This window comes from Haliotis asinina, chromosome 10 (assembly GCF_037392515.1).
Source record: "Haliotis asinina isolate JCU_RB_2024 chromosome 10, JCU_Hal_asi_v2, whole genome shotgun sequence".
Classification (NCBI taxonomy): Eukaryota; Metazoa; Mollusca; class Gastropoda; order Lepetellida; family Haliotidae; genus Haliotis; species Haliotis asinina.
Genome location: NC_090289.1, coordinates 50,117,794 through 50,128,369, shown reverse-complemented (window position 1 = coordinate 50,128,369; position 10,576 = coordinate 50,117,794). Strand labels below are relative to the sequence as shown.

The 10,576-nt window shown below is 39.1% G+C and overlaps 1 protein-coding gene across 2 annotated transcripts; it reads right to left on the bottom strand.

Annotated features, from left to right (window-relative positions):
* Positions 1 to 1,331: 1,331 nt before the first annotated feature.
* LOC137298228 (peroxisomal membrane protein 11B-like) lies at positions 1,332 to 9,725 on the bottom strand. 2 transcript variants are annotated; one of them, XM_067830400.1, is made up of 5 exons: positions 9,591 to 9,689; positions 5,785 to 5,897; positions 4,234 to 4,397; positions 2,738 to 3,112; positions 1,332 to 2,554 (listed from the first exon to the last, which is right to left on the bottom strand). In XM_067830400.1, exons 1-4 carry the CDS (start codon positions 9,653 to 9,655, stop codon positions 2,765 to 2,767), a joined length of 690 nt encoding a protein of 229 aa, XP_067686501.1. In that variant the 5' UTR covers positions 9,656 to 9,689; the 3' UTR covers positions 1,332 to 2,554; positions 2,738 to 2,764. The 2 variants fall into 2 exon arrangements, with proteins under 2 accessions (XP_067686501.1, XP_067686500.1); XM_067830399.1 differs by having other exon boundaries at positions 1,332 to 3,112; positions 9,591 to 9,725.
* Positions 9,726 to 10,576: the final 851 nt, after the last annotated feature.

Below are 10,576 nucleotides of genomic sequence, written 5' to 3'. Positions count from 1 at the left end.
TAGGAATAGTATGCTGGGTTTGAATTTCAAAATCAGTCTTCAGATCCTTAAATAATTCAAGATATACATCGTCTGTCTTAGTTTTACAGCCGTTTGTGCATGTTTTGTTCTGTTTTGAAAAAAAATGTGATGCTTCAAAATTGATGAAGTGATATCTGGCTAATGTAGGATGTGTCAGTTTTGCACCCAGTCCGTGGAAACAAAACACAGACAAATGACACAAAACTCAAACATAAAGAAACCAGATTTAAGTAACGCACTTGAAGCATTATTCAGTGACGTCCAAACTCTTTATCTGGCATTGATTTTGGAAGTTGATACTTTGCCCATTATATTGATCAGAACATTACCATTGTGCCTTTCCTGTCAAGCAGAGAGATTAATAAACTAATCAGAATGCTTTGAGCTGGAGATCCCAAACAGGATGTTGCATGGCACTTTGCTGGCATAACACAGCATCTTTATGGCATCGTGGACCAGTCACCATCTAGAAATTCAAGCGTAGGAGACAGCTGCCTCAGTTGTATTAGGCAAATGCTCATTTTTTTAACAGTGATTGGTATTGCCTCTGTGGTGTAGTGGTTGGAGCCTCTGCCTAGTGAGAGGAAGGTCACCTTCAAAGTCATCAGCAGATACATACATACCAACACCTTTAAATGTCTGCCTTGAGGAAACAGCCAGCATTAACATCAACCAGCAATACAAGTCTGACATATTGGCATATGCGGACTGGCAACAATGATGCAGTCTCATGGCGTCGTCTTGTTCACAGACGATTACAGATCTGACATGGTACCTTCAACTGGTAAATAGCACATTTGTGATGTGTTCAGAAGGAGGCTCTGTGGTGTTTCGGGAGGCTACGGACAAACACTAGTTACCATTCATCACCAATGACCATCATATTACAAGGACTGATCATATTACCACTGGTCTAGCCATGCCCCTCGCCAGCGAGGACTGTCAATGGTATGCTCGGACAAAACTATATGTAGCTGTTTTTTGCAAGTCATATGATCCTTACCATATTACATAACAGCAAAACAGCTGGTGCGATTTATAGCAGAACCTAGTCATTTCCATGTTTGACCTAAAGACTCAGCATCTTTTGCAGCTAGTCAGTAAGCATCAATTCAGGTAATATTTGCACTGTAGGAGAGTGTGCACGGATGATTTGAACAGATGCTTGATTTTCATTTTACAAGATGTTATTTGATGAACATAGATAATTTCCTGAGTTTCATTTTCTTTTACCATTAGTTTTACCAGATGATGGGGCTAGAACAAGACCTGAAATGTATTGAAAAAATAAAAAGATGAAACGCAGAAAATTCCCTATCCTCAACCTGAGATTTATTTAAGAGCCCTATTAATATTTTACAATATTATGTGATATGACTTGAAAAGCAGAGAAAAAGTTACCGACACCTGTTTATTTCACGCATGTTTTGAGCAAATCATTGACTGGATCTAGTTTCAGCAACTATGTTTATCAGTTATTAGCAGCTGCTGCAACTAGGATCTCTCTCCAGTGACTATACACAGAAGACCGAATCACCTCCACCATAGAATATGAAGACCAACTAAAGATATGACAAAGGTCTATTATATCTGCGCAATCAAAGATAGCTAAGATCCCTGAGCAGTAGTCTTTATATTCCTTGGACTACTTTTTCTGAATACATCTGAATATACAAACTGTACATGTATTCTGATTCAAAAGGCACTGATAGCAGCAGAAAAAAGAATCATCCCAAAGTCCTGCAGTTACTATGGTATAATGGTACTATGGTGCCACACACAACGGCACAACGAAACCATGAGGTGTAATCCTACCTTGGTAAAATGGTACAGCAGTACCATGATGTATAATGGTACTATGGTGCCACACACAATGGCACAACGATACCATGAGGTGTAATCCTACCTTGGTAAAATGGTACAGCAGTACCATGATGTATAATGGTACTATGGTGCCACACACAACGGCACAACGATACCATGAGGTGTAATCCTACCTTGGTAAAATGGTACAGCAGTACCATGATGTATAATGGTACAGCAGTACCATGATGTATAATGGTACAGCAGTACCATGATGTATAATGGTACAGCAGTACCATGATGTATAATGGTACAGCAGTACCATGATGTATAATCGTACAACAAAATCATGCCCAGTAATCATAAAACTAGTCTTTGTACTAAAATGGTGAAAATAAAGGTTAACGTTAGTTCACAGACTGATTCATTCTTCCCTCCCACTCACTCATGTACAGATCAAATCTGCATTTTGATTGCCCCAGTCATGCTTGATTACTGAGAAAAGAAAGAATAGATTGTGTGATCTGGATGATGGTGTATCATTATACTGACAGCATGGATCTTGGCTCATGCCATCAATCACTGGCTTGTCAGACCATGACTTCATTATATGTACAACAGATCGCATCTTAGACAACTTTCAACCACCAGTCTGCCCTTGCCCTTCCTGACTCTTGCTCCCTTCGGACTCTCCTGCTCCTTTAACTTCCCGGTTGACTTCCCTCCTGTCCTCTACCCACTCTGACTCTGCCTGACCCACCCTCTCCCACTGACATTTCCCCCCACTCCGGTCTTCTCCGTCACCTCTGTCTTCCCTCCAACCCATGTCTTCCTCCCCTCTCCCACGCCTTCCAACGACTCATCACTTCCTTGACCCTCCCCTCCCCTCCTAATCCCTCCCTCCCCTACTGACCCCTCCCCCAATGACCCCTCCTTCCCATCATAATGAGGGTGTGTAGGGTGTGATGTGCTTCTCCCACTCCTGCTGGAAGCCGACCAGTGAGGAAATCACACCACAGACTGCCCCTACTCCAGGGTTGAACACATTCAGGCCTGACAAGGGAATAAACATATCACAGAAATCCTTATAAAAATTTGTCTGAACATTATGAAGTTCAGTTTGAATTTCAGGGGATATTTTCTCTCCCTCAACTCTCCTTTTCATCCGTATCTCTTTTTCAAGCTTTGCTTTAACAATTTTGAGTTTCTTGATATCGGCAGCTGTGGAAGCCACAAGTGCAACAAGCCACACCCTCAATGCCCATTTGCTCCACATGGGTTGGTTGATCTGTAACAAAAACATTCGACATGTACATTCATCAACTACAATGAATCACTAAGCTGATTTTTCTTATTAAATTAACATTTGTTATAGTGTCAATATTCAGTTCAACTGCTCAAAAGGCACTTTGTTTTCTCTCTACCAATGGATGTCCATCACAACTGTACATTGTATTTGGACTGGGACACATAGTCACAGTACTTTGTCCAAGTTTACTGCATGTTGTATGGCATCAGTAATAGAATGGAGACAGCACACTGGATGATACTGTGTACCAGCAGTGCTAAACACTGTCCTGTGCTCTTGTGATATGACCTAACACTGAAATATATCATAGACTGTTATGTCAGTCAGTGTATTACTTTCAGTTATTCTGTGTGTTCTGCACAATGTTTACATGGGTTACTTGGTCCCTCTGTGTACTTGCAGAATGTTGTGAGTCACATGATTCAGCTGAAGTAAGTTAATATGTAAACTTAAAGGCACTGTTTCACACCACAGTTTTCTAAAAAATATATAAAACATTTCTCTCAATAATACTAACAGTCAGCCCTCAGGGAAGCTACTATATAATATATTCCAAAAGAATTACACAGTTAGATAACAATATTAAATACAAAAGAATAAATAATATCTTGCACCTTCTACTGAACCCTATAGAGTTATGTACCTTGGAGCACTCTTTACGAGTATCCTATGAACAATCCTATATATAATATAGGCCAAAATATTGTCGAAAATGTGTGGAATTATGTCTTTAAGTTTAAATCCTTTGTAGCGCTACATGTGTTACTGGATAATTGCACACTAAAAGGATAGCAAAAAATTGACTCAGTTCATGATAAGCTAACCATTTCACTGGTGTTCCAATGCATTTATAATATACTTTGCTTCTGACATAAGGTTTATGACAGGTGGAATAGCGCATCAGTTAATCTTTCAATTTACACCACCCTAATTATAGATTAGATTTTATACCTAACCCCAATAAAATGCCATATTTTGCCTTCAGTACGGCAGAAAAGTTATAAACTTTAATATCCACTAATGTGTTGTTTAATAAGGTAAGCATCTCCAAGCTGTAAATAACATGGTTCAAGGCCAAACTATACTTCAGAATTGTGTACCTGTAGGACCCCAATCTTGGAGAACCAGAGACAGTGGTCCAGGAAGAGCCAGACAGACTTGAAGAGATTGCCAATCACACTGAGTATCATCAGTCTGTAGTCATTAATGCTGAAGCAGTCAATGGTCTTGTATGCCAGGTCTACTGTGTTGCCGAGCCTGAACACTGTAACAATGTAGAACACATGTTACCACTTAAAACACACATTAACTCTCAGAACGCACATCACCAGTTGGATTCCACATCACCTGTCAGATCACAGATCATCTGTCAGACCTTACATCACCTGTCAGATGACACATCAGCTAGAACATGCAACAGCTGCTAGATCCCACATCACCAGTCACATCGCATGTCAGCCAGAACCATTTGAAACACACATCACCATTTGGATCCCACATCACCTGTCTGATGACAGATCACCTGTCAGACCTTACATCACCTGTCAGATCACACATCACCTATCACATCACACATCCGCTAGAACATGCATCACCTATCAGATCACACATAACCCAGCTCACCACTAAATCATACACAGATGTATCTCTAACAAGCAAATCCAATGGAAAAATGACTTTATGACACAATATATTACCTAATTATTTACACATAATTATTACTTTATTCTCCTAAAGTTCGCCAATCATCACACAAAAATGTAGCAGGAAATGTTGCTTTGACCAGAAAGCAACTGAGTTTCCAGTGCAGTACCCATACTTTGAACAAGGCAATACCAAGGCAACATCATAGTTCTAGATTACTTTTGCTAGAAAAGAAATCCACAAATGTCTCAGCTTTCAAACAACGTATTGATCCAGAATTATCTGTTTGATGAGTCAGTATTGCCTTGCGGCTTATTTGCGTGATGATGTTGAGATGCTTCACTTTACACTGTCACAGTACTTAACACTTAAACATTTTAGGGGGTTGACGGAAAAAGCAGCATCTCACTTTGGATCCACATCTGATATCACTTGACATCTGCATAGGAAAATCTACACAGGGGATTCATAGAGGGAATCACCATATGTGAAACCAAACAGGGAAATCTACACAGTGGTCAACAGAAGGGATCTCCACATGGCAACCAAACAGGGAATTCTACAAAGACGGTCTAAAGAAGAGATCTCTACATGTGAAATCAAACAGGAAACTCTACACTGGGGGTCTAAAGAAGGGATCTCAACAAGGGAAACCAAACAGTGAAATGTACAAAGATGGTCTAAAGAAGGGATCTCTACAAGGGAAACAAAACAGGGAAATCTACACGGGGGTCTAAAGAAGGGATCTCCACATGGCAAACCAAACAGGGAAATCAACACAGGGGGTCTAAAGAAGGGATCTCCACATGTGAAACCAAACGGAAATCTACACGGGGGGTCAAAAGAAGGGACCTCCATATGTGAAACCAAACAGGTAAATCTACAAAGGAGGTCTACAGAAGGGATCTCTGCATGGGAAACCAAATAGGTAATTCTACACAGGAGGTCTAAGTCATGGTCAAAGTAAGACAGAGCAAGCATGAGATAGGATAAGTTTAAAAGTTTACGTTTCCTAGACAGAGAGAGTGCTGCTTCCACGCGTCGGAGTCGTGTGATGAGAGGGTCATCTTTCCCTGTGTCAAGATACCATGCTATCAGCCTGGCGCCATACTGGAATGTCCTGCAAGAAGAAAACACATACTAGTACATACATAAAGTCATCGTCTATGTCATCAGCACTAAACCTAAACCTGTAAAGCTGCTGTCATAGATCATCTGTCAGAATGATAGTGTAATATTGCTGGTATACAGACAGATGGAATCACATTACCTCATATTTGTCACAGTATCAGTATATGATATTAACAAAAGAAAAGAAACTTATCCAAACTTCAACTTATCTCACTGTCTAGATAAACTGAATAATTAAATGGAAAATCAAAACACAAAAAATACCAGAAAAGTTATTTTTCATTTTTTCCATACAAGCAAACGATACTCATTTTGCAGTGCTCATCTCTATGGCTGGATGGCAAGTGTGTCATTTCCAAGATTCTGTCATTAAACCCTAATGAAAAGACATAACTGTCAGCAACCGAACACAATGTCAATATATGAGGTAATCACAGCCACCTGAAATATCACCCCTGACCATCCTTGTCAATGATTGTATCAGATGCTGAATCTGATGTTGAGGCATTGTGTTCCATACATGATGGAGCTTGTTCCAATACATCAAGGTTTTGTATTCGGAAGATCTCTCAGGCTTATTCTGTGACTCATAATGTCCCAAATATGCTGTATGCTGTTGAGATTTAGATTCCTATGGGGCTCAGGTAAAGTTGCTACTCTGTGTTTACATGAGAATTCACCAACGTTATGTGCACAATGTGGTCATGTCTCAATTTTAAATTCAGTTTCCACAAAAGTACATGGCTACATCAGTGCATTAAACACTACAAATATAATAAATACACAACGCTAATAACATCTTATTAGAAAACTTTGTAGTAAGCCAGGTTATTGAGTACATACTAGTATATTTGTACCAAACATGTACATAAATTGCTGAGACCTGTAATTTTACACATGCTAAAAATAAATTTTTAATACAACCTGCTTTATATGAACACTAATTATCAGGTGTAAAATCCTTGTGGATGCAAGAGATGGAGTATTTTCCGAAGGGGGTAGGATTCATGAAAAGGAGAGTAATTATTTGTACACATACAACATGCCCGCTCATGCTTACAACATCACTGTATGTGTCACTTAAGAGGTAGACATGACCTGCCCTCACACGCTTGAGTGGATGTGTTTTCTCCTGTGTCCTGTGCATCCTTTAAATAATCATAAGCAACGTGGAAGATGAGTTGCAGAACAGAAGCAGCAAGTGAATGTTGTTTTACGCCACAATCTACAGATAATGGATCTAGCTTGCCTAACCAGTGGGTTCACAAAGAGTTGTATTTTAATTAATTTGATTCTTGATTACTGCAGCCATATTCCAGTTATATCATGGCAGCTATAAATAAAAAAGTAAGCACAGACTTATCCCATGAGTGAGTATGGTTTTATGCTGCTGTTAGCAATATTCCAGCAATATCACAGTTGGGGACACCAGAAACTGGTTTCACATATTCTTCACACGGGAGTACACAAACATGGGTCTTCAGTGAGATCAGCTCATGCTTTAACCATTATGCTACCTTATCTCCCCCCAGTGACTGATATCATGACCAACAAACCATCAGGATATATGGACACACCATCAAACCAAATCACCACCATCCCATCCAATTTATCAGCTCATTTAAACAGCTAGGGACCTTCTTAACTCATCAGAGAAATATAGTTATCTCATTTGAAATATATATAAGCATGCCTTATCCTTAATGAGCTATCAACAATGCTTAACATTATACCGAAGAAATTTGTAACAACCAACAATTCATGGCTTCAGTTGGTTTACTTTCTAATTTCTTCTGTTGGGTTGAGACAAGTTGTCAGACACTATTACAAGACATGAGTCAATGGTATTCCAGTCAACACCACTAAGAATACTTTCATTTTGTTGGGGGAAAACACTGACATGTTCATGTATTCTGACAAAATGCATGTATGTATAGTGTGCTATGAGTCCAAAGCAACCATGGAAAATAATCCATTCAAAATCTACAGCATACAGTACATACTGATGAACTGTTACAGGCTCCCATAACATGCGTGTAGCTATAATACATTAAGTTCTTAGGGGTGGTGGGGCAGCCCAGGGGTTAAACTGTCTGCTCGTTATGCTGAAGACCTGGCTTCGACTGCCCACATGGGTACAATGTGTGAAGCCCATTTCTGGTGTCCCCCTGCCATTTTATTGCTGAAATACTGCTAAATGTGATGCAAAACTAAACTCACTCGTTCATTAAGTTCTTGAACTAATTTGAATTCTGACAGTGACTTAACATTTCTTAGTCATAACATGATCATTTAACACTGCATATTACATACTGCATGCATACACTGTTAAGTGTATGCTTCTGTTAATAATAACATATGATGAATTACAATGAACAGGGGTAGAAAGGGCAGTGGCAGCAAATACAGGAATAGAATAGGAGTACATAACTGAAGGGATGGAAACAGGTGAAAGTGATTTCAGCTGAAAATCAGCCTGAGGTTCCAGGATCGATTGATTTGCATTTAAATCCACAGGTTTCTGAAGATTCGTGGAAAACTGTCATCCCTGTAATTATCACAGTGATGCTTAATGCAAGTAGGTCCATTCCTTTTTCATCAATTAAGAGGGTCAGCCTCAAGCTCAGATATAGAAAAGTCAGGAGTTACACATGCCCCATAGTTTGAGACATCATTTGTATTTAGTAGATCAAAACTAGTTGGACAATTTGAATCTTTGCCACCAAATGATTCCTTTTTTCAAACATGTAAAAATGAGTTAATTCTATATACACCACACCATTTCTATCTGCATTTCCCTCTCTCATTTCTATATAAGCTTCATGCTTGGATTCTCATGAAGTTTAATTTACATCATTCAAAATCAAACTTGTCTGCTAGCTAAACTTATATACAGCAACTGATTATAATATTTCAGTTTAACATTTCTAACACCTCATAAGGTTTCATGTTAGAAATGGTTTTCTGCAAGTCATGCTTGTCGTAAGGGTATGATTACGGAATCTGGTTCCCAACCAATGGCATAATAAATTCTAGACATACATAATACAATACAATCCTTTATATTAGTTGTGTGAGCCTTACACTTGTTCACTCCTAAATTTATCCTGGAATGAAAATGGTAAAGAGTGAGTGAGCTTGGTTTTACGCAGTTTTTTAAACATTTCACCAATGTCATGACTGTCGACACCAGAAATGGGATTCACACATTATCCCCATGAGGGGAATCAAAACTGGGTCTTATCTGTGAAAAGTGACTGCATTAACCTCAAAACAGTAAGAACATTTTCTACAGTTGTCCTGCTGTCATCATATGTCACATACACAGATGAATACACATGATGTCAATCATCTGATTGTATCGTCCAGTTTTGATTATCTAAAGACTGATCGATCGCTACTTACATCTAAGTTTAACCATGAAACGGGAATATCCGATATCGGTGACAGCATCAATTAACTACAGTTGAGATACGGAATGGACCCGAATTGAATTCGCACAGCACTTTTGAACAGAGTTCTTTTGAATTCCACAAGACTGCGTACATTCTAAAACGATTAACGAGACCTTCTTATATGTGTACTTTGGACACATTATGGTTCACAAGAGAAATCTGGCAAGAGGATATTATTTCGATTGCATACTGCCAAGTGGATGATATTTTGTCGATTGTGACTTTACCTGTAGAATTTATCTCTTGCTGACGTATGTGTATTAAATTTGATGATATTTCTGGACAACGACATTTTGTTGCTCACAATAGATCGTATGTATGCACACCATGTGTAATAAATGTTTACAAAGGGAGGTTACTCTGCTTACCTTACATCTTTTGTGTACCACTAGAAATATTAGTAGCTTGACCCCACTCGTGCCTTTTTAATATTGGTGAACCTGATAGATACCCCGAAACACACTTGTGCTGTCGGACCTGTGTTAATTTGCCCATGATCTTGTTTTTGTACGTAGAATGATGCCCTATCAATGCCAGGCATTCCCATATTTTGTAAGGACTTCTTCACAAACTGGGACCCGGATCCACGAAACGTTCGAAGCGATACGACATTAGTAACCCTATGTTAAACATACAGCAAATCGTACCGTTACGGGCGCTTTGTGAATCGGACCCAGGTCCCTACAAAACATTGGTAACTCTTTCTTGAAAAAAATAATGCTAAGCACCCTTGAACGCAGGCACACAAGTTTGGGTCCCTACCTTACATGAGAATTCACACCAGTATCAGTTTCATCATGTTTTTGGAAACCAAATGTCTACCAGGCATATTATATCAGACTTAGACGAAATATTTGAATCAAATGCTTCATGGTATTGTTACAAGCACCTAATGATAAACAATCCTTGGAAAGCGACGGACCCTATTCGTTCTCACAAAACGTTATAGCTGATAATTAAGAAAATAAATGAGACGTATTTCTCCCTCTAATGTCTGCCTTTCTGAGCCACAATGTGTTGGTGATTATTTTTAGACTGTAAGTATATATATATCAATGAATGAATGGCGTAAAAAGGGTTGAAAATAGATAACGAACAGACGGATACAGATGGTCACGACTGCATTAAAGGCATCCTAATGCTCGTTGAACGTTCGTATGACCCACAGGGGCTGTTGTCGGCTTATAACGCCACATACATTCCGTGCAAAACA

Coding starts and splice junctions, on each gene's coding strand:
- LOC137298228 (XM_067830399.1), bottom strand. CDS start 9,655: ATGTCGTTGTCCAGAAATATCATCAAATTTAATACACATACGTCAGCA. Junction 4,398..5,784: donor ACTCTCTCTGTCTAGGAAAC/GTAAACTTTTAA, acceptor ACATTGTTACAG/TGTTCAGGCTCGGCAACACA. Junction 3,113..4,233: donor CCAAGATTGGGGTCCTACAG/GTACACAATTCT, acceptor TTTTTGTTACAG/ATCAACCAACCCATGTGGAG.